At 43.8% G+C, this 25,021-nt stretch overlaps 3 protein-coding genes across 3 annotated transcripts; 1 reads left to right on the plus strand and 2 right to left on the minus strand.

Annotated features, from left to right (window-relative positions):
* Positions 1-6,104: 6,104 nt before the first annotated feature.
* LOC136652849 (olfactory receptor 5V1-like) lies at positions 6,105-7,040 on the minus strand. Its single transcript, XM_066629776.1, has one exon. The coding sequence runs from the start codon at positions 7,038-7,040 to the stop codon at positions 6,105-6,107; it is 936 nt and encodes a 311-aa protein (XP_066485873.1).
* An 8,394-nt stretch (positions 7,041-15,434) lies between these two features.
* LOC136652851 (olfactory receptor 11L1-like) lies at positions 15,435-16,376 on the plus strand. Its single transcript, XM_066629777.1, has one exon. It carries the CDS (start codon positions 15,438-15,440, stop codon positions 16,374-16,376), a length of 939 nt encoding a protein of 312 aa, XP_066485874.1. The 5' UTR covers positions 15,435-15,437.
* A 7,359-nt stretch (positions 16,377-23,735) lies between these two features.
* On the minus strand, positions 23,736-24,719 carry LOC136652852 (olfactory receptor 2AP1-like). The gene has a single exon (XM_066629778.1). It carries the CDS (start codon positions 24,717-24,719, stop codon positions 23,736-23,738), a length of 984 nt encoding a protein of 327 aa, XP_066485875.1.
* Positions 24,720-25,021: the final 302 nt, after the last annotated feature.

Below are 25,021 nucleotides of genomic sequence, written 5' to 3' on the forward strand. Positions count from 1 at the left end.
GTCTGATCACAAAGGAGTTGCAATTTGTCTGTCCAGCTAAAAAAGTCAACCCATAGTATTGCTGGTAACTCAGGATGGGTGGAGCAGAATGGGTAGAATGGGCCTCTGCAACTTGCTAGCTTCTTTCCTGTTACAGAAACAATTTATTAGTGATTCAATTTCATTTAATTGTCAGATGACCAAGTGTGGAAGCACTTCTTCAGCCCTAAGAAATATCTTTGAAAGCTTCCTCTCAACCATCCTTCTGTTTTCCCTCTCCCATCTCCAGGCATAATTTATGTCATACATCTGAAACTGTTCAAGCTTTTGTACTCTAAATAGAGAAGGGATGGTTCCCAGAATAGTATAAGGGGGAAGCTGTAATGAAATCATCTGCATCTTGCCAGGCACACTAGCTGTTTATCCTCCATGCACATGCACCTGGAGAAACCCTCCATGAGTTTGCACTTGGGCTCGCCAAACTATGTATGCTGTTGTTTAGAAGCACTGCTACATTGCCCACATATCGCAGGAAGAATAAATCACTGTACTCATAATGCAAAACAAACATACAGCATTTTCTGAAGAGCCAAAGCATTCCATGTGTACATTTTCATAGAATTGTAGAATTGAAAGGGCCTGCAAGGTCTTCTAGTCCAGCCCCCTCTCAGACAGCTATCTGTTCCACCACCACCTCCATTGGCAAGAACGACAATTAGCCAGCTGGAGGCGTTTGGGAACACACACACTTAAATATACTAGAACCAACTAAAAAGTCAGAGCAGGAGCAAACATTCCTTTTCAGTTCACTCGCATGTTGGATGTTAAGCTTTGCTGGAAAAGAGGGGGGGGTGGGAAAAAATAAAGGATGTTTCATGGTGAAACTGGGGGGGGGGAGAGAAAGGAGGGCAGCTCTTGAAGTGCTTCTCTGTTCCTTTGGACAGGATGAGAGAATCCCAGTCTTTCCTACCTTGAACTTCGGGCCCAATTCTATCCAATTTTCCAGTACCAATGGGGCATGTGCTCCATTCTGTGGTGGAGGGTCTGTCTCTGTGGCCTCCTCAAGGTATGGGAACATGTGTTCCTTTACCTTGAGGCTGCATTGCAGCTGCACCGGTGCTGTAAAGTTGGATAGGATTGGGCCCTTAATTGGATTAGTTGATCCTTGGTGCAGAAAGAACAGCTGCTGAATTCTTGTCTGTCTTAGAATGTCCCTGTTAAAGGCATAGGAGACCTGTGGCTTTCCACATTACGTTTCCAAAGCAAACTTTCCACATTAAGTGTGGTCTGGGCTTGTTGAAGAAGCAGAAATCTGGCTAAATGGTCCTGTTTGGAAGTGTTTGTAACTGATTAGTTACACCTTTGTTTAAAGTCTGATTTAAATATGATTTGAGGGCAGGGTCATTTTCTGGGCATATTCACAGAGGAGAGTTCTATGTTTATATCAAATGCAAAACTAGAACTATAGGGAGCTGAACCCCAGAAAAGAAGGTGGTGTTTTATGACTGGCTTGCAGGATTGCTTGCAGTGATTATAGTCCCTGAAAAATATCCTATGTAAATGTGCCATTCTGAGTTTTATAGATTTAGGGCACAATCCAAACACATGCTGGAGCAGGCAAGCCAGGAGTCTTGCATTGCATCCAACGCAGGTTCGTTAGCTGCAGTGGCTCAGCCAGAGGCAAGGGGAAGTGCTTCCCTCTACCCCTGGGTAAGAGCTGCTCGCCGCAATGGGTCTCCTCAGACCTGCACCACCTCTGGAGGTGGCGCAAGTCTACGGAGAGCAGAGTGGCTTGAAGCCGTTCTGTTCTCCCCGGGGATGGGGGTTGGGATCTGGCATAACAGCTGGGTCCCAGCCCCGCCCCTGGCTCCCTGTGTGCCCACCCCCGGGCCGCCCATCTCCCACCTTCTCCCCGCCCAGAAACGCCCCCTCCCGCCTTCTCCCCGCCCCCCATGCCTACCGATGCCACTTGTGTTGGTGTGAGTGCACTGACACAAGCAGTGCCGAGGAAGCTGCCGCGGAGGCTTCTCTTAACCTCCATGCGTCGGCGCATCTACATGCACTGATGCAGCTTCCTCCCATGGAGGCGCAAATGTGCTTTATGGCACGTTTGCGACCCTCCCTGGAGAATTATGCCGGCCTATGTGCCGGTTAGGATTGCACCCTTAATATTATAATGATGATAAAAGATGTGTCTAACTCTATGGACCCAAACACCTTTAACTTGTAAGTAAATTTAAGAGCACCCTCTGGAATGGGGAGCACAGTTAGGAGAAAAGGGAGCACCCACTGAGCGGGGCATCCAACAGAGCAGTCAGACTGGGAGCCCAGGTCTACCCACATAGCAAATCTCAGCCATGGAGGCCACAGGTTCAACTGGGAGCCCTGGTCTACCTGGCAGGTAGATTAGGGTTCCAAGTCCAGGCGGAAGCCCATGTGTGTCTGTTCGGTTGACCTGGGCTCTGGAGTTAAGCTGGTGCTCATGCCCCCCCCCCAACACAAACTCTGAATCAACCCCTGTTTGGATGCAGCATTTACAACAACTCTTTAAGGAAGGATTATTATACCGCACTGGCCATTGTGTCCAGTATGTGAAGTGTAGAGGCATCCATCTGCCTCCTGTGTCATTTGGGAAGGGGAAAGCGTATGGCTTGAGGTGAATTTTGATGGACATCAGCAAAGCATAAATTTGTGAGATTATCAGATACTACAGTTGACCTCTTTTAATGAATTTCCAACTAGGCAGTGTGTAGTTCTTTTGAAGCTACTGTAATCTGCCTGAAGGCTTTGGTTGTGAGATAAGCATGCAAACACACAAAGACTTATGCATTATATGGACATGTGCTTTTGTACACATGGAATAATGGGAACTAAGCGTGCAAGAAGCACTTATCCTTTCCTATGGAGCAAACCACACTCATACACACACATTCACATGAACGGTTGTTTGCCACATACAAGTTAAGTGCATTAAAAGAAAAAAAAGATTTTAACCATGGTCAAACTACATGAGTAATGTGTGCTTAGCTTGCTTGCTTGCTTGCTTTCATTCTTGTAAATAGCAGCCATGGGTGACTTATTCTAATCTGCAGCTATGTTGGCGGCTATGTTCAAGTCCCAAGCTGTGTTCTTAATCTGGGTTGCCTGTCATACTTACTGTTTACAGTTTAAAAAAAAGACAAACAGAAGCACAAAGCACATGCTTTTTGTAATGAGTAGTTAGAACAGTTAAGATACACACCTTGAAGACTGTATGTATTGTGAAAGAAAACTCAATGAATTTTAGAGGACGATGACATATGAATTGTTCATTATAACTCAACCAGAGAGAGGATTAATTAACACAGGTTCTTTATGTTAATAAATATCTGATAATAACTGCCAGCATGATCCACAAAACCCTGCTTGCCCAGCCAAAAATGTTCTCCATTCTCTTACCTGTGAAAGAAACTTCCTTCCTTGTGTGATAGCATTCTCTGTGTTCTGTGTATGAGTTCTACATTTGATTTTCATTTATATGCCTATAAGCTTTTGGGAATTTTTACCCCAAAAGGCTTGCTAGACAGGGAATATTTCCAAAAGTGTTCCAAAGACTTACAGTGAATGCATCATGTCAAAACTTTTAACATACAGAAACCCCCATAAGTTTTAAGCATAAAATTAAATAAAAATTGTTTAGATCTAGTTGGGTGTGATGTTCTATCATTTATGAGATCCCCCCTCTCAATTTTTTTTAAACTATGCCCATTAACAAGTAGGAACACATTCTCTCTCTCTCTCTCTCTCTCTCTCTCTCTCTCTCTCTCTCTCTCTCTGAGGGGGCTCAGGGTGGGCCAGGTCTGGCTCAACGCGGGTCCACGGAACCTGTGTTGAACCAGATTCATGGGTAAATAATCCACAGATATGGAGGCCCCACCTGCATAAGGGCCACACGTTTATTTCAAGGTAGGTAACTCACAGTGGGTCCTAGCTCTTCTGATCTTGAACCCCATTCAGAGGGGGCTTCTTTCTTGGAAGGGTCAGCCAACTACTCTCTGTTCCCTCATTCAAGCATCCCCATCCTGATTCCAAGCATCAGTGACGATATAAGCTTTTGTACATCAGCGCCTGGATAAAAAGTTCTGCATTGCAGGACACACCCCTGACTATGAGTAGCCTTGGAGGTTGGCTTTTCAAACCTTGCATCCCTGTGTCAGTTTGCTTCTGGAGATTGGTCCCCCTTTGTCCAATCCACTAACCTCAAGGGGCACATCCCTATCCTTAACTCCTATCCCATACTATACCTGCCATTTGGGAACAACCTGGCTAAAACATTACAACATCTCTCAAGCAGTCTGGATTAGTTGAAAAATTCCTGGGCCAGACATTTGGAGGACAAAAAATTCCTACTCTTCCCCCAAGTGCAAAGGGCTCCAATCTGCAATAGATTTATTTATTTGCCAGCATTTACTTGTGATATAGCTCAAGAAAACAATCAAATGATTAAACATATGATCTTACACTGTTAACTTCAAAAAAAAAAAAAATATGGTAAATATTTCCTTCCCTTAGGAAGCAATTTTCAAACATTACCACCAGAAAGGAAAATCAGAGGTACACTTCAGGGTAATGTGTAGCAGCTGTAGCTTCCTTTTGCCAGTGAAAGAGTCCTTGTTTCATTGGGACATTTCCTGTAGTGGAAGATTTATTGCTCTGGCAAAGGGGTGTCAAACATAAGGCCAGGTGTGGCCCCCAGAAGCCATTTATTCACCCTCCCCGTTAAAATTGGGCCCTCTCTTATTTTGAAATTATGAACAAGATTTGCATATTTTCTCTGCTTCATTTGCAACTAATGAGATCAACTATGTGATATCAAAGTGCTTATTTCTGGCCATCAACTGCTTAATGATATTACTTCCTTCTTAATGATGTCACTTAATGATGTCCTCAGCAGGTACCATGAATGCTATTCTGGCCACTCCATGAAATGAGTTTGACACCTCTGTTCTAGCAGAAGGGTAACAATGAATGCTACCCCATTCTGACACTTCCAAAATGTCGATATGTAAGGACCTGGGAAATTACAGGCCAGCTAGCTTAATGTCTGTTCCAGGTAAAAAGAAAGACAACTTAATCAAGAATAAAATCTTAAAACAAATAGAACTGTGGTTCCCAGACTCAGCGTTGGGACCCGGACAAAGGTTGCGGGAACCTTTTGGAGGGTTGCAATTGGCTTGGTGACTGAACACAGCCACAGAGCCTCCTCGAGTGACCTCTAGCCCTGATGGAAGCCAGCAACGTTCAGTCGAACCAGTGAACAACATGGGGGAGGGCAGGTAGTCACAAGAGTGCCTGAAGCATCCAATTGGTTGCAGAGGCTGAGTGAAAGACTCACTAGAGAAAACAGGCAGTGTTCCTCAAGCCACGCCACATGTGAGTCTGTGCTACAGGCCTTGCTCCGAAGAGCCTTTTCCCTGACCTCTTGGAAGGTGAAATTTCCTTCCAAGAAATTCCTTCCTTCCTTCAGCCTTTTCTCTGACCTCTTGGAAGGTGAAATCAGGGTGAAATTAATAAGGGGTTCTTCATCAGATGTTGCAATGTTTGCAAGCTCAGATGCTGATTTTTTTGACGTTCGCATGTTTCAGTGCTAAGAGGTAAAATGTGTCTTAGCAAGACACAATCTGTGTAAACACACACACACACAAACAGAGAGAGAGGTTTCTCATACTGTGTCATTATGCAATGAAAACTATGAGTTTGTAGGGGAGAGATTTGTTTTTTAATGATTTGTGATTCACCATTAAAGCAGAATAGAATAGAAAACAATAATAAAAAATGCAGACAAGACAGGATAATTTGTTAATGGAACACCAACCTAGTATGTGAGCTAGTTCAGCATTACTTCTAATAATTTTGCTTTCCTTGGACAGGGGAAGTATGATGCATTGGGAGGTTTCCTTCAAAGGAATGGATCCCTCAGAAATAACAATAGTTCTGTAGTACACACAGCTCTGAATATTTGAATAATCCCTTAGCATTTCCTAGAAGAAAAATTTAAATGCCAGGTCCTACCTAAGACCTTCTAACCCCCAGATCACATTCCCATTCCCTATAGCATATTCTTAAGAAATCCTCAGTTGCATTGTTCAGAAAGGCAATTTCTTCATCCTTATCTTCCTCAGTGCCCCCTTCACGTCTTTGTTCCTGAGAGTGTAGATCAGTGGGTTTAACATAGGGCAGAGGACACTGTAAAGGAGGGCAACTATTCTGTCCTTGTTGAGGGAGTAACTTGAAAAGGGTCTGACATATGTGAAGATGGTGCTACCATAGAAGAGCGAGACAACCAAGAGATGGGAGGTACAGGTAGAAAAAGCTTTCTTCATGCCGGAGGAGTGGTGACCTTTCAGAATTCTCAGGATGATATGAATGTAGGAAAGGATGACACAGAAGGCTGGCCCAAATCCAATAATAGGGGCAGTGGCCAATAGTGCAGTGACAATGCCTGAGATGTCCCCACAGGAGATGGCTAGAAGAGGAGGAATGTCACAGTAGAAGTAGTTGATCTTATTGGCACCACAAAGGGGGAGATTGAATGTGAAGACTGTGTGCACAGTGGCATTGAGAGAACTTGTGAACCAAGACATGGAAACCAGCTGAACACAGGTTTTTTGATTCATGATTAGAGTGTACCGAAGAGGATGGCAGATGGCAACGTAACGGTCGTAAGCCATGGCAGCCAGCAAGATGGTCTCAGTGCCAAGAAATAAAATGAAGGCAAAGAGTTGGGTCTTGCATCTTCCGTATGCAATGTTATTTCTTCCTGAGAGCAGATGCACTATTATCTGAGGAATGGTGGTTGTAGTGTGGCAGATGTCAAGGAGGGAAAGATTCCCAAGAAAGAAATACATAGGGGTTTGAAGGCTTGCTTCCAAGCAAAAAATAAAGATGATCAGAGAGTTCCCCATCAGTGTGAAGATGTAGACAGTGAGCATAAATCCAGAGACGACAAAACGCCATTCATGAAGGTTTGAAAATGCCAGTAGGATGAATTCTGATGGGGCGGTTTCATTGCTGTCATCCATATTCATGACTGTTCATAGGTTTGGTTTTCTCTGTAGAAAAAAGACAAACAGCAAACAAATATGTGGAAAGTGAAAGATGGGGAGGGGGGATAAATGAAAGAATACCAAGCACACAAACCCATGAGTAGAGGTAGGAGAAAATGGCTTTATTTTTTTGCAGACTTTGGTGTTTTCCAAAAGTTAGAAGTGCAGAAAGCACTGTTATGTGTTTTAATTTAAAAGTACCTTTATAATTATAAATCACTTTAAACATGTACCAGGTAGGAGATATAGGTGGTATAGTGTCAGCAGATGCAGCCACAATCATTACCCATGCACTCCCTATTAAATAATACATAAAAACTAAGCGCGCACACACACGCACGCACGCATGCACACACACGCACACACACATTAAACCCCTTTAAAAAAGCACACACATTAAAAAAGGAACCAAGGAGAGTTGTTTGAAAAAGACAGAAGATAACTTTTCCCTCTCTCCTCCACAATGCAAATTTAACTACACAGAGAGCTAATGCTTCAGGTTGAGTTATTCCCATTTGCAAAATCTCAGCCTTTCCACATATGTATTTTCTTAGGAAAAAAGAGGACGTGGTTGCATACTCACCCCCGCCCCTTTGGATAGTCTCCTGCAGGAAAACTCCTAATAGCGGCAATATAAAACTGGCAGGTCCTGAGCGCTAGCTTGAAGATCCCACTCCCTCCTCTCTCAAAACTACACCTTCGATTGATGCCTTCACAGACAAGCCCAAGGAACTGGAACAGCAAGTACAGCAATAACAGACACTTTAGCACCTCTACTCAGACCAGAGCTGCCAGCCTCCATTCTCAATAGCATTCCTTTTTTCAGTAGTTCCCACAACAAGAATCTCCTTCAGGGTTTTCTGCTCTTCCTCCATCACTTAGAAGTGCATCACTGCTCTGTTTTATTGCCCATGTATTGTACCTACTTGTATAGCTTTTCCCTTAAGTAAGTGGTTCTGTGATCTTCAGCTGAAGAACAGCCACTAAGAAGGAAATACAGTCTTTGCTAGAACTTCACAGCCCTATCCAAGAACTCACACAGGATTAGAATTTGTAGACCAAGATGCCACAAGAAGGCTTCTGCTGATGTGGTGGACTAAAGATCAAGAAGATTGCCTTATAGAGGTCCTATTCCTCCAGGGAACAACTCCCCAACCTCAGTGACACATTTTGACTTCTACATACAAACCTTTCAAATGTAACCTCCTGTGGCTTTATTCACAATGTTTTTACTGACTCCAAAATAATGTTAATAATAATAAGAATAGTGGTTTTGATAATTACAGAGTAGATGAGGACTTCCAAGGCAACAAAAGTTTTATGACTGATACATTTGGGAGGGGGTGCAAAGTTTGTAAGACTTCATGAACTCTACTCACTGCTCTTCGTAGAAGCTTTTCATGGGAAAGGTAATTCATGGGCAGTCATGGGACTATGATGAGCATACAAATTAGAAGTTTAAGGTGTGTGGCTTCTGTTGCAATAGCCATGCCACTCTATCCTCGTTCCCGCAGGGAAGAACTGAAATCCTGCCAGGCCAAACCAAGTGGGTCAATTACGAGGTGGCTTGAAAAATAACTAGAGGTGTTTATTTTTGGTGAGCAAAATAGGTTTATGGCCTAAGTCTTACTGAACACAATAGGCTTACTTCTGAGTGTGGTAAATAACACCATTTACAAACACCTCTGAAAGTAACACAGACTAGCTAAGTTTAGCCGAAAGGTAGTCTGACATCATCCCATTACTGCTAATCCTTAAACCCATGGAAGGAAATGGCATCTAGGCACCCCAACTATTCAGATAAAAAGAATCACGCCCCTCTGAGAACTCCCTCTTCTCCCCTGTACTGACAAAAGGTGTTGTTTTTTTTTTGCCCCCTTGTGATTAACAACCCATTCCTATCCCCCCTCCCCACTGGTGCAGCCCTGCCAAAAATGGGTAAACTGTATCCAGAAGAGGGTAGAGGTGAACTGGGAGGCTTCAGCAGGGAAAGGGTGATTTGATTCACCTTAATCCTGTGTAAGTCTCCTGCTTCTCAATGGGTCACCTCAGACATGTGCTAATGATTTATCTAGTGCAAGACTGAGGAGAGAAGGGGGCAGGGAGGCTATATATTATTATTATTTTTTCTTTCACAAAATGAAAAAAATAAAAATAAAAAAGGATTGGGCTATCAGTCATCTAATCAAATTTTCAGTTGATATTATATTTTAAGTAGTGCAACCGTTTCTCCTTATGCCTGATGTATAGGATCAGGACCATGTATCAATGGGGGTAGTTTTAGAAGTACAGGTGGGACCTTGGTATCTGCGGGGTTTGGTTCTGGAGCTTCCCACATATACCAAAAAATACCAAAATACCATACCACATATACCATCATTATTTTTTTGGTGTGTAGTTAAAACAAAACAAACATGAGTCAGGCAGTCAATTAAAACTGCTGTTTTGCAGCTTGCTCCAAGAAAAGAGACCCCCCCCCCATCCTGGCTCCTCAGTGTTGATTAATCACTTCCCCATTCCAGTAAACCAGGGCAAGGGAAGCAGTTCACCTTTCTCAAAGTGAGCTGCAGAATAGAAGTTCTAATAGTATGAGAGGTGGTTTTTTGAAAACAGGGATTATAAAGGGACATACCCCCCCTTCTCCAGGGATCAACAGCGTCCTTCTTATCTGCAGTGGCCATAAGTCTAATCCTATGATCAACTCTTGAAGGCACAGAAGTTTTGTCCTCTTTTATATCTGGTCCCCAATAAGTAAAGCAAAAACAATGGCAGGGATATTTCATTGTAGCTGCCCCACTCTACCATGTGACTCAACACCTCTATGTAGCTAGTCAGAATGGGAGCAATTGCAGCAGCCTTCTTCGATGAAGACTTACTATGTCTTGTGTCTGTACATTTCACTTGATGGTGAAAATTTGATTTTGCTTTAGTTAAGTTATGTTTGCCCTATATTTAGGCCCTTTTTTCCTTGCTAAAAAGCAGAAGTCTCAAACACCATCTTATCTGCATCATTCCCTTTAAGAGGGAGAATCACATACACCAGTGGCCTTGAATTATTATTGCGTGAAACAGGAAGGGATATCTCAGCTTTCCCCTTCTGTAAGCACACAGGCTTATCAAAACACTTTGTTGCCTACGCTGTCTTCCTGATGCTCCTAGCCCTGTAAGAAGTGTTGATTTTTATTGGCAACAAGAAATAGACTGCAATGAAGCCAAGTTCCACCTGCTTGTTTTATGGTGACTGATTAATTGACAAATACAGGTCCAGCCTATTTATACACAGATTTTTTATACACTGTATTGTATTGGCAACCTTCAGTCTCGAAAGACTATGGTATCGCGCTCTGAAAGGTGGTTCTGGCACAGCGTCTAGTGTGGCTGAAAAGGCCAATCCGGGAGTGACAATCCCTTCCACACCGGGAGCAAGTGCAGTCTGTCCCTGGTCTGTCTCCCTGGCTATGGGCCTTCCTTCTTTGCCTCTTAGCCTTTTTATACACAGATTTGACTGAACATGAATGGCCCCTGCAAATGAGAAGGAATGTGCTGATCCCTGGAGAAGGGGGAAATGCATCCCTTTAAAATCAGTTTACAAAACTGAACACTCCTTTAACAGTAGCCTCCTTAATGACAGACAGACAGACAGACAGACAGCAGCTGGCTGGCAATCCATCAATCCTCTCTCCAGGTGACCCTTCCCTTCCCCCTGGGCAGGTGAAAGAAAGGTGATCGCTTTGCATTGGTGAAGGGAGGGGCTGAGTGAAGCTTTCTAAGCTCTTGGAGGAGGACTGGTTGATGAATTGTCTTCTTAATGACTCTTATCTTACATCACAAAGGTCAGCAAGGCTGTTTTTAAATCACTGGAGCAAAGAAACTTTGTTTTTTAAATGGATTTGCTATAGTGCGTTTTTTGCCATCCATGAGAGTGCTTGGAACGAAACCGATGTGAATAATGAGGTTCAGCCTGTATGCTTTTCTTTTGCTGTTCCTGTTTCCTTAGTGCTATAAGTGTTTGAATCCTAGAATCTTGGTTGGATGCATTAGGCTTTCCTTACCATTCTGTTCTAGTTAAACCCAGTGCAATTTTCTGTCTCCAGCCTTTGTGTTGCGTAAATAATGTCTCCTATGCACTTATTAAAACAGGAGCTTGGGAACAGGGTGAAACTTTGTAAACTCTTTTTTAAAAAAAAAATGAAAAGAACCAGAGCTTGGCCCTGACACCCTCTAACTCAGGGGTGTCAAACTTGTTTTATACAGAGGGCCAGCATGTTTCATTCATGCTGCCTGCTGAGGCTGGAAGTGACATCATTAAGCATCATTCTGTAGATGATGGGCAGAAATAAGCTTGTTCTCACATAGGAACTCATTAGCTGCAAATGACAGAAGAGAAATGTGCAAATCTTATTCATATTTTCAAGATATGAGAGAGTCCAGTTATCTAACTGGGAGAGCTGAATTATAATGGGGGGGGGGGGCAGATAAATTGCTTCCAGGAGCCACATTCAGCCTGTGGATCTTATGTTTGACACTCCTAACCTATTTTCTGATGACCATCCAATACATCTAGCACGTTGTAGTTTAGAATTTTGCCCTTACCCCTAGCATTGATATACCCTTGTGTTAGGCTTTGCCTAGGGCTTCATTAAAACACAACAGCTGGGGTCTCGTTTTCCCTGTGTCCCATGGTATCTAATTACCTTGACACTATTACCACTACATGGTATCTTGACACTATTGAGTCAAGATCTCATAGGTGTTAGCCAGGGCTTTAAAGTCACTGTGACTTTGTTTCTGCCACCAGATGTAGGGTGGCAGATCAAAGCAAGTGTCACCTTGGCCTCTCCATCTTGTCCTCATCAGAATGAAACCAAAGGCAAGCAAAATTCAGGTCAGGCTTGGATGTGAGATGAAATTATTTTGATCAGTCACCTGCTATTTTCCTTGATTGCTTGGAAGGCAACTGTGATAGTTTCATAGGTGAGTTATTTGAACATTGCTAGTAAGACTTAGATCTGTATCTATTACTGTATAATGATAATATTACTGTATTATCCATCCAGGGCTTGGGCAATGGACACTTCAAGCTTGCTTACAATTATGAGGGTGCCTTTGCCATTCTAGGACCATCTGCCTTTTCTTCTCCCTGTGAGCCCCCAAAGCCTATCAAAGCCTTTCATTCTATCAGGATCCAGGTTCCTCCAGGTTCTGGAGGAAAAATCCATTATGGGGTACAAGCCATGATGTGTATGCGCAACCTCCTGATTTTAGGAATGGGTTAAGTCAGAATGCCAGATGTAGGGGAGGGCACCAGGATGAGGTCTCTTGTTATCTGGTGTGCTCCCTGGGGCATTTGGTGGGCCGCTGTGAGATACAGGAAGCTGGACTAGATGGGCCTATGGCCTGATCCAGTGGGCTGTTCTTATGTTCTTATGTTCTTATCCCATTTTAGGCAAGATAAAGAGATCTGCTTGCCAGTGTATTTTTTAAAATAATAGATGTGTACATTGTTAACTGTATGATTGTGATATCCAGTAGATTAGGCTGATACACAATTACTATGTTATGTGTATAATTTCTCTATTATTTTTGATATGGTTACAAAGGTGAAACCAATTAGTAGAAGGTATTCATGACTCTTCTTTCCTCTCTGAAGCCTAGTAGAAGAAAGGGTGCTGTTCTTCCCTGCAAGCATGGAAAAGGTATTGCCAAATACAATGGGAGTCAAATGTGAACCTTAGGACCAAATGCAGGCGCTTTTGAACCAGTGGCGGACCTGCCATTAAATTAATGGGGCAGATGCCCCTGGTGTGGAGTCTCATGCACCTCTAGGACCATGTGGAAACCTCCGTGAGGCTCCAAATGCTGTCAGAAACTGTGCTTCTGGTTTGCTGGAAGCACAATATAAAACTTTGGAGAAGCTTCAGGAGGCTTCCCCAAAGTGTCCTAGAGTTGAGCGAGGCTCTATACACTCTAGGTAAGTGGGGGGGGGGGGAGATTTGCATGTGGGGGACTGGTGGCATTCCATAGGAGGGATGCCAATCGCAAACTGTCTGCTACTGTTTTGAACAACTGAAAACTTTCTTCTGCTTACACAAGGCATGCTTGGTTTCTTGAGATGAATTATTAAATCTTCATGACATTGCTTGGTTCAGCAAGCAGATCAGATCTGCTTACAATCTGCTTACAGACTTCCGTACAATCTCGCTCATCCTCTTAGGTCATCAGAGAAGGCCTTTTTACAAGTGCCGTCGCCTAAGGAGGTACGTGGGGCGGCTGCAAGAAATAGGGCCTTCTCAGTAGTGGCACCAACATTATGGATCTCCCTTCCCCTTGACTTGAGAATGGCTCCCTCTCTTGAGACTTTTCAGTGAGGCCTGAAGACATTTTTGTTTAAAGAAGCCTTCTGAGTGTATGGCCTTTTTAAACATCTTTTCTGTATCTTTTAGTATTTTTACAGGCCTGATTCCTCTGATTTGCTACATTTTGCTCTTTTTATCTAACTTTTTATCTGACTATGGTTTTTATGGGTATATGTTAATGTGTTTTTAATATGTTTTTATTTGTGGTTAAATTATGTTTTTAATCTGTTTTTAATATGTTGTGAGCCGCCCTGGGTCCCTTTGGGGAGAAGGGCGGGATATAAATAAAGTTTATTATTATATTATTATTATCATCTGTGTGAACAGGGTCTTCCTCTCCCAGTAACTCTAAAAAATCAATGAAGTTTCATTGAAGTTGTTGTTGTTGTTGTTACTGAGTGCCTAATTGATTGAAAGGTCTGGCAAACTCTGAGTCAAATTATGTTCTGAGGACCTGTTCATATGTAAATCTCAGCTTTTGGAATTCTGATTCCACAGATAATTCTGAACATTTGCAATGAGTCCTTTCCAATTGCACCTCTAGTACAATTTAAGTATTATGACCCTGCATCTTCTTTGTATTCATTGTGTTCTATAATCTGAATGAAATATCTGGTTTTATCAATCAAGTTTATTCCCACAAAATTTAAATTCAAAGAAAATCTGGGTGGGGGGAGGGGGCTCCTACTCAAATGAAACACATCAGGAATTGGGGGAAGAAGCAAAACACATACACACACACACACACAGAGAGAGAGAGAGAGAGAGAGAGAGAGAGAGAGAGAGAGAGAGAGTGTCTTGGGGTTTTCTCACCTACCTCTTAGCTGACTGTATTTACAGATCACCATCTCTACTATAGTATTAAAAATACACTGGATCTACCATATCCATGGGCTCCACCTCTGTGGATTTAATCAGTGCTGGAGTGTAAATGTATTTTAAAAAATCCACATATCCTGCTGTAGTCTCATTTGCCTTGTGTCAGCTCATTTACACAAGTGTAGTCAATTTACATATGTTTTAGTCAATGTATGCCATTTGCGCAGATTTACACAATTTATGTAAATTTTTGCCATTTTGTCAGTGTGACATCTGCGGACTTGATGATTTGTGAATTTTGGGATCCGTGTGGGGTTCCAGAACCAAACCCCCATGGATATGAAGGACCCACAGTAATCTCTTTCATTTTTTGAGTTTCTCCCTCCCCCAACACTCCATTAGATAATGTAATGTAAAATAATGTCTTGTTCATCATAACAACCACCATTCAGTAGTGGACCTCCCATTCACTGATCAGGGCAAATGCCCTGGGAGTGGAACCCACATGCCTCCAGGACCACACGGGAAACCTTAATGAAGCTCCCAAAGCGGTCGGAAATTGTGCATCTGGCTTGCCCAAAGCATAGTTTAAGCCTGTGCGGAAGCCTCAGATGGCTTATCTGGTCGGTCCTGGAGACACGTGGAGCTCTGTTTTGCTCCAGTTGAGTGGGGGAGGCAGTTTCATGCAGGGGGGTGACTTTGCCGACCTTTTCCCCGGGGGCATCTCAAGGAGATGTCCACAACTACCACCATTTAATAACAGTAGTACCTATAGATGTTATTCATGATAGCTAAATGGAACAGCAAATCCAGATACATTATAGATCTGGATAGCAAATACTGACAGTGCAAGCAAGCAAAGAAGGCTGTTGCCTTTTCTGCTCAGTAAACTTCCTAGAGGCATGTGGCTGGCACTGTTGGAAATACATTCCTAAACTAGATGGACCCTTGATCTGACAGTCTTCTCATGTCCTTGCTACTACCATAAAATATGGGTTTCACTGTATTTTTAATTGGCATCCCATTCAAGTAAGTAAGTTTGACCATTATCAAACAAGTTTATTATGTACCACCACACTTCTTGTTCTTGAATCTCTTTGTTTTTTTCAGAAGTGATAGCAATTTACCTAAGGTCTTGTTCATGGTGGACTTTGTTACTGGTTCATACCTGCAGCAGAGCACAAGATCAGTGAATCAAATGGATAACCACACTACCGTATCTGAATTCCAACTTCTGGGCTTCCAAAACCTCCCAGGGTGGCAGACTCCACTCTTCACTATGTTCTTGATTATCTACCTCCTAACCATCACAGGCAATGTGGTGATCATCTCAGTGATCAAACTGGAGCCATGTCTTCATTCTCCCATGTACTCTTTCCTCCAAAACCTTTCTTTCTTGGAGATCTGGTACACCACCACCATTGTGCCCAAGTTGCTTAACAGCCTGCTAATAAATAACAAAACCATCTCCTTCAGTGGATGCATAACACAACTCTACTGCTTTGTCTGTTTTGGTGCAACTGAATGCTTCCTGCTGTCTGTGATGGCATATGACCGATACCTAGCAATCTGTGACCCACTCCATTATACCATTGCTATGAACACACAGTTTTGCACTCACTTGGAAGTGGGATCTTGGGCGATTGGCCTCTGCACAGGTTTGTTACCATCTTTATTGATCTCCAGATTAAGTTTCTGCAGATCCAACCTGATCAATCACTTCTTCTGTGACATCCCACCTTTGCTGCAGCTCTCCTGTTCAGACACATCTGTCACAGAGATGACCATATTTCTTCTCTCTGTGGTGGTCCTCATCACTTGCTTCCTGCTTACCTTAGTCTCTTATGCGTTCATCATCATGACCATCCTAAAAATTCCCTCTGCTTCCGGGAAGAAGAAGACTTTCTCCACCTGTGGCTCGCACTTGGCAGTGGTCGTGATATATTATGGCACAATGATCTCCATGTATGTTCGGCCCAGTGCTGGTCTCTCCTCAGAGCTGAATAAGATAGTCTCCATCTTTTATACTGTGGTAACCCCACTTCTGAACCCTGTCATCTACAGTCTAAGGAACAAAGACTTCAAAGAGGCCTTGAGGAAATTAGTTGATAGGAAGCATGACCTTCATAGCTTGTAAAGCATAGAGAGGAAATCAACTGATTTACTTTGCCTTTAAGGATGAGTTCACTTATGTATTCACATGGCAGACACTTGCACCTCACACATCAGTAGCATTTTTACAGCACAATCCTATGCATGTCTTCTCAGAAGTAAGTCCCATTACATTCAATACGGAAAGTGTGTATAGAATTGGAGGCTTATAGCCTAATCCTATATCCCACACTGCGATATAGTGGTGCCGGTGCAGCCTCCGCTGCATCCAGCATGGGAATAGAAGCTGCTGGTGGTCTTCCCACAGTAAAGGGACTTTTGTCCTTTTGTCTTTTGAGACTGTCCTCAGCAGCCTCTATGGGGCTACCCATGTTTGCACCAGCAAAATCACGGGTGCAGCCGCTGGTACTGGTGCAAGAACAGCAGCCCCAGGTCAGGAAATCAGGCCTAGGAAGGGGCCACTGCCACCATTCCTGCCTTCCTCCCAGGCCTGATCCACACATCCCAACCCCTGCCCACCTCATCACATCCCCTACTGCCTCTGTTCTGCCCTCCCTCTTCCTCTCCACTGTCCTGTGAGGTGCCTACTGGTGGGCGCAGGCCTTTGACTAGTGCCGGCAGGCCAGTGCAGGCTGTTGCGCTGGCACCTTGAGTCTCTGTGCTACCACAGTGTGCCTTCTAGTATGTTTGCAACAGTGTGCAAGCCATCTATGAGCAACCCAGGAATGGAATAATAGCCTTATAGAGCTGCCTTTCTCAACAGGAGCCATATGGCCCCCTGAGGAGAACTGGCACTTTTGAAGGGGGCCACAGACTGTGAGAAGGGGATTTTATGTTTATCTGTTCATGTTGTGTCCTTGTTTAACAATAGGGAGGGGAGAATCTGAGACCTCAGGAAAAAAAAAAATATGGAGAATGGTTGTTAATATAGAGCAGGGGTGTCAAACATAAGGCCCAGGGGCCAAATGCGACCAATGGAAGCTCTTTATCTGGCCCTTGGCCTCTCCCAGCAACACCACCAGCAGCTAAGCTGTGCTGAATTGTCACTGCTGAAAGGGCTTCCCACATGATAATTGGACTGTCTCGTACCTTGAAAATGTCATCAAGATTTGCATATTTTCTCTTCTATTTTCAGCGAATGAGTTCCTAGGTGAGAAAAAGTACTTTTTTGCTTAATGACATCACTTCCTGCTTAATGACATCACTTCCGGCCCTCAGCAGGCATCATGAATGCTGTACGGCCCTCTGTAAGAAATGAGTTTGACACCCCTGATATAGAGTAAGTGCTGTCACTTCGGCTGGATGTATGAATGCAGTTCATACATTGTTCATGTTAATTGTTGTTTATCCGTGTATGTAGATATTTAGTATTTTACAACATACCATTAAAATAACACGCTTCTAAATAGTTTTGGCTCTGCTCTCCCTTCACTATTTTTATAAAGGATGATGAAAAATCTTAATTATCTGAAACACTGGCCAGATGTGCTTTGGAGTTTGCTTGGAGTGGCCCCCTGCCACTCCAATGTAGGAATTTGTTGAAACACACAGCACTATACCGCTTGTTACAGCTTTTGTTTATTTTCCGTGGATGTTTCCTGAGGCATGGCCTGAGGATATGTGAAGCATCCACTTTGCAGAAACTTAACAGTGATTGACCTGCCCCACTGAGAGAAGGAGCATTCCTCCAACACTGACTGCCATCAAGCAGTCATAAAAGGTGCTCCAGCAGGGCACTGATTACCACACTGCAGAAGTGCTGGCAAAAAGGCCGAAGCTTTCCTGCACGAGTTGGTGGATCCTGGAGAACCCGACAAAGCAGATCAGATGGTGGGATGGGGTGGTGGGAGGGTGGAATGGGGCAGCAAAAAGGGCAGGGGATTGTGGATCAGGTCCACAAAGGGGGTGGGTTCAGTGGTAGTACTGGTGGACAAATCATAACGCCCTTCCAGGTCCCAAGCCACTACCCTGGATCCATGTGAATCTGCTCCAACATTTCTTTGGTGCAGGTCTGAGTAGACCCCTCCCAGATTGTGGAGGCTTACCCCAGGTAAGGAAACAAATGTTCTTCTACTCAGAGGAGACCTCTGTGACTGATCTTCTGCAGGATGCAGCAGTAAGAACATAAGAACATAAGAACAGCCCCACTGGATCAGGCCATAGGCCCATCTAGTCCAGCTTCCTGTATCTCACAGCAGCCCACCAAATGCCCCAGGGCGTACACCTGATAACAAGAGACCTCATCCTGGTGCCCTCCCTTGCATCTGGCATTTTTTTGTGCTGCTACATTGTCAGGGAGAGTAATGGATAGGATTGGGCTCTTAGTAAGTTTAGCGCTTATCAGTGCCTGAATGGAAGACTACCTGGGACCTCTATGTGCATCCCCTTGATGTGAATGTTGGAAGAAAAGTGGGATATAAATACACTTTGAATTTTACAGCAGTTCAGATACAAGGGACATTCAAATGTAGAAAAATAAAAGTGAATGAATCTAAATAGCGAGAAATTTGGAGAGAGGAGGTTTAGGGTGGAAGGGAAAACGTGGTGTTTTTTGTTTTTAAGTTCAACTCAAAAGACCTTTTAAATACCCCCTGCAAAGTTAATGCAACTGTTCCAAACCAGCTAGAGACAAACATGCTTGGAAGCATGTATCTCTGGCTAAATGAGAAACTGGGCACACAAGCAAGTACTGCACCCATGGTTCTTCGCTCACTTGAGCTGTCCAGGCTCTTCATGCCCAGCGCGGTGATGGAATTCTCAATAGAATAGGAAGGAGAGGGACATGGGTGTTTCTGGGTGGGAATAGTACAGGGAGGGATGCACAATGGGGAAAAGAGGAGAAAGGATGAGCAGCACTCATGTGCAGCCGTATCCTACCCCCTTTCCTCTTCTTTTCTTTCTCCCTTACTCTCCTGCATCAGCAAAATAGCTGGCACAGAACCAAGGAGACCAATAGGGAAAGCAGAGTCTTTCCCCAAAGGTCAAGGAATAAAAGTTACCATGAGGAGAATTCTGAGACTTCCCCCGCACATAGGATGCACATAGGATGCACATAGGATGCAGTGCACTCCTTGGCATGCAGGGGCCTGCAGAAGGAGATTTAGGGCCAGATCCCATCCAGCTTTCCTGCACTGGTGCAGTCACTATGCAGCCCTGAGGAAAGAGAATACACATTTCCCCTACCTTGAGGAGACCTCCATGACTGCCTCCCCCCACCACAGAATGTAGCACATGCCCCATTGGCCCTGCTGTATCAGTGCTGGAACACGGGATAGGGTTGGGCCAGGTTGGGGCCTGCAATACACACACACACACACACACACACACACACTCTGTTTGGAATCCTCGCTGTATCTGTTTGGAGTTTGCTGCAGATAGAAACAAGCAAGGCTCCATATGAAATCTAAATTTCTACAGTCATTTGAAGGGATTGTGTGTAGCCAGCTGTTGTGTCTCAATTTTCTTAGGAAGATTACATTGCAAGACAGTGCAGGTCCACGTAGAAGTAAGATCCATTGAGTTTAATTAGACAGGCGCCCCATTAACTGTATATATGATTGTAACCTAAAGCTTTATGCTTTTTAATTTCATTCATTCATTCATTCATTCATTCATTCAGATTTTATTAAGTCAAATCAACGCAATTGTGACATGAGAAGTATAACAAAGTAAGAGTAAAATAATTAAATTTAAAATCCAAACGTGCGTAGCTCCCCTCCCCTTTTCGTTTCTTATACTCTTAGGCTGCAATCCTAACCACACTTTCCTGCGAGTAAGCCCCATTGAACAAAATAGGACTTACTTCTGAGTAGACCTGGTTAGGATTGTGCCCTTATTGAATGATGGAAGTCCAAGACTCAGAAAATGCCCCCTTTCCCCGCTGCCTAATCCTTCAAAGCAGCCCCCTGCCCCCAAAGTGATGGAGATTATTTTGTGTGGGAACTGATTTTAAATCTGCCTACAGGACAGTAAGGGGTTGGGGTAAAAACCAAGCAACTACAGAACCAAGGGAATATAAATATCCATCCAGTCGTGGATGAGTTGAAAAGAGATTGGATGAATGAGAACATTCAATTTTTAGACCTAAATATAAAGCCAAGTCCTAGGTGAACTGCTTGTTGAAAAAGCAGTATGATGAGGATGATGATGAAGTGAATAAACCTTGTCAATAAAGCTTCATGAACCTTGTTCACACACACACACACACACACACACACACACACACACACACACACACACACGGTAAATGTGCTTTATTGCATTTTCTTAATCTGAATTCTAATAAAGAATCCTCTTTATTGCATGCTTTTTTTGAAACTTGCATGCTTTTGAAAGCTTCATGAACCTTGTTATTCTTCAAGCTGTAAATGAAGGGGTTCAGAAATGGGGTCCCCACACAGTAGATGATACTATTTTGTCCAAATCATGGGTGTCCTGCACTGAAGACCTCACATACATATACATGAATGAATCACAATACATTAATACACAGGTGTCAAACATAAGGCCTGTGGACCAAATACAGGCCTGAATGCAATTTTTCCGGTCCCCATTATAATTGGGCTCTCCCAGCTTGATAATTGGGCTCTCTCATATCTTGAAAATGCGAACAAAATTTGCACATTTTCTCTTCTGTCATTTGCAGCTAATGAGTTTCTATGTGAGAACAAAGTGCTTATTTTTGGCCATCATCTGCTTAATGATGTCACTTTCTGCTTAACTTTGGCCCTGTATTAATAGTACACTATAGGCCCAATCCTATCCAACTTTCCAGCACCAGTGCAGTCGCAATGCTGCCCCGAGGTAAGGGAGCAAATGTTCCCATACCTTGAGAAGGCCTCTGTGACTGCCTCCCCACAACAGGATGCCGTGTACACCCCAATGGCACAGCTGCACCGGCAATGGAAAATTGGCTAGGATTTGGCCCTAAGGCCCCAAACCTATCCAACTTTCTACCACTGATGCAGCAATGCCAATGGAACATGTACTGCATTCTGCAGGGGAAGAATAGTAATGGAGGCCTAATCAAGGTAACGGAATGTTTGCTCCCTTACAAAGGGAGGGAAAGGGGAGATAAAAGGAGACTTAGAAATGGCAGAGAAATTAAATGAGTTCTTTGCATCTGTCTTCACGGCAGAAGACCTCTGGCAAATACTGCTGCCCGAATGGCCCCTCCTGACCAAGGAATTAAGTTCAGATAAAGGTTGAAAGAGAAGATGTTTCAGACCTCATTGATAAATTAAAGATCAATAAGTCACTGGGCCCGGATGGCATCCACCCAAGAGTTATTAATAAATTAAAGAATGAAGTTGCTGATCTCTTGACTAAAATATGCAACTTGTCCCTCAAAACGGCCACGGTGCCAGAGGGTTGGAGGATAGCAAATGTCATACTGATCTTTAAAAAGGGAAAGAGGGGGGACCCGGGAAACTATAGGCCAGTCAGCCTAACATCTATACCAGGTAAGATGGTGGAATACCTCATCAAAGATAGAATCTCAAAACACGTAGACGAACAGGCCTTGCTGAGGGAGAATCAGCATGGCTTCTGTAAGGGTAAGTCTTGCCTCACAAACCTTTTAGAATTCTTTGAAAAGGTCAACAGGCAGGTGGATGTGGGAGAACCCATGGACATTATATATCTGGACTTTCAGAAGGCATTTGACATGGTCCCTCACCAAAGGCTACTGAAAAAACTCCACAATCAGGGAATTAGAGGGCAGGTCCTCTCCTGGATTGAGACCTGGTTGAAGACCAGGAAACAGAGAGTGGGTGTCAATGGGCAATTTTCACAATGGAGAGAGGTGAAAAGTGGTGTGCCCCAAGGATCTGTCCTGGGACCGGTGCTTTTCAACCTCTTCATAAATGACCTGGAGACAGGGGTGAGCAGTGAGGTGGCAAGGACGACACCAAACTTTTCCGAGTGGTGAAGACCAGAAGTGATTGTGAGGAGCTCCAGAAGGATCTCTCCAGACTGGCAGAATGGGCAGCAAAATGGCAGATGTGTTTCAATGTAAGTAAGTGTAAAGTCATGCACATTGGGGCAAAAAATCAAAACTTTAGATATAGGCTGATGGGTTCTGAGCTGTCTGTGACAGATCAGGAGAGAGATCTTGGGGTGGTGGTGGACAGGTCGATGAAAGTGTCGACCCAATGTGCGGCAGCAGTGAAGAAGGCCAATTCTATGCTTGGGATCATTAGGAAAGGTATTGAGAACAAAACGGCTAATATTATAAAGCCATTGTACAAATCGATGGTAAGGCCACACTGGGAGTATTGTGTCCAGTTCTGGTCACCACATCTCAAAAAGGATAGAGTGGAAATGGAAAAGGTGCAAAAGAGAGCAATTAAGATGATTACTGGGCTGGGGCACCTTCCTTATGAGGAAAGGCTACGGTGTTTGGGCCTCTTCAGCCTAGAAAAGAGACGCCTGAGGGGGGACATGATTGAGACATACAAAATTATGCATGGGAAGGATAAAGTGGATAGAGAGATGCTCTTTACACTCTCACATAACACCAGAACCAGGGGACATCCACTAAAATTGAGTGTTGGGAGGGTTAGGACAGACAAAAGAAAATATTACTTTACTCAGCGTGTGGTTGGTCTGTAGAACTCCTTGCCGCAGGATGTGGTGACAGCATCTGGCCTGGATGCCTTTAAAAGGGGATTGGACAAGTTTCTGGAGGAAAAATCCATTACGGGTTACAAGCCATGATGTGTATGAGCAACCTCCTGATTTTAGAAATGGGCTATGTCAGAAGGCCAGATGCAAGGGAGGGCATCAGGATGAGGTCTTTTGTTATCTGGTGTGCTCCCTGGGGCATTTGGTGGGCTGCTGTGAGATACAGGAAGCTGGACTAGATGGGCCTATGGCCTGATCCAGTGGGGCTGTTCTTATGTTCCCTTTCCTCAGAACTGCACTGTGGCTGCATCGGCACTGGGAAGTTGGATAGGATTGGGCCCTTAGATGGGTCGTGCACATGGAGTGTTCTATAACTTCCTCCAGGGGATGGCACCTTCAAAACGATGTATGAGACCATTATCAAGAGGAAGCAACCCAACACCACTGAAGAACAGGGCATGAGAAGGAAAATTCAATGAATGAATGTTTCCTCTTCCACCACCACCCCCCCCCCCCAATACATAGGACCACAGAAGTAAATGGTTGATCTTATCTGGGAAACAGAGAATCATCTTACACAGAAAAATGGTTGCAGGAAAGGGGAAAAAACAGGAATTTTGAAGGTGATTCAGTACAAATGTGAACGTATAAATGGGTGGTTATAAATGGACTAAGTAAATAGGCATTCATACATTATTATAGTTCAGATGTTATTACACCACAGGCAGAAAACAAGAAATGTTCATTTCAGTCATTGCTTTCATTTATTCAACTCCTTTCTCCTGGAGCATCCAGATCCCAAATCTAAATTTTTGTTTGAATAAATTGCATGTTTGATGAAAAGCGTCTTCAGAGCATCTTTCATCTGCTTATTTCTCAGACTGAAGATGAAGGGGCTAAGCAAAGGGGTCAACACGACGTTGATCAATGAAACCATCTTATTCACTGAGGGATTGCTGCCTGAAGGCCGAACGTACATGAAGATGCAACTGCCATAGCCAAGGCTGACCACCATTAAGTGGGAGGAGCAGGTGGAGAATGCCTTGTGGCGCCCAGAGACCGATGGAATCTTGAGAATGGTGGTGACTATGTAAATGTAGGACATCACGGTGAAAATTAAGGAGCCCAATAGAGTGACTGAGGATGAGAAGAAGCTGACCAGTTCCACAAGGCTGGTATCAGTGCAAGCCAGCTTCATCAAGGCCACACTGTCACAGAAAAAGTGATCAATGTGATTACTATGGCAAAAAGATAGGTTTGCAATCAGGATAGTGGGGGCAATGGTAGCAAAGAAGCTAGCAGCATAAGATCCTGCTACTAGCCACAAGCAGATTTGTCCACTCATAATGACCACATAGTGCAGCGGTTTGCAAATGGCTATGTAGCGGTCGTACGACATGACGGCCAACAGGACAAAGTCACTGCTTCCCAAGAAGAAAAAGAAATAGCACTGAGAAAGGCATGCTGGGTGTGAAATGGATTTGAAGCTAAAGAAAAGGCTGGCCAGTACCTTGGGCACTACGGTTGTTGTAATTAGGATCTCTAAGCAGGAAAGATTCCATAAGAAGAAGTACATGGGAGTGTGTAGGTGAGAATCATGGATGACCAGAACGATAATCATGATGTTCCCAGCTAAGGCAAGCAGGTAGGAAGCAAGGAGGGTGACAGCCAGGAGATGCTTTAGCTGATGCAGTTCAGGAAAGCCAAGCAGGATGAAATCTGTAAGGACCGTTTGGTTCTCCATCACGGTTTCAGAGGGTTCTGGGAGAGGCAGGTGGAGATAAGGTGACCATGATTAGCAAGATATCAGGGAGAAGAAAAGAGATGGCAAAAGTGGTCCTGGTGACAGAGAGAATTAAGCAACACTACCAATCAACACATTCATTTGCCTGCTATCAAAAGCGATGCCTTGATCTTGTTCAATGCTTAGGTCAACTATTGCCTCCCCTTGCCATTGGAGGGAAAGTGGAGAAGAAAAAGGAGGAAGGTGTAAAAAAAAAAAAAAGCAAACCCAAAGGAAACATAATAAGATGGAGAAATAGAAGA

This window comes from Tiliqua scincoides, chromosome 5 (assembly GCF_035046505.1).
Source record: "Tiliqua scincoides isolate rTilSci1 chromosome 5, rTilSci1.hap2, whole genome shotgun sequence".
NCBI classification, from domain to species: Eukaryota; Metazoa; Chordata; class Lepidosauria; order Squamata; family Scincidae; genus Tiliqua; species Tiliqua scincoides.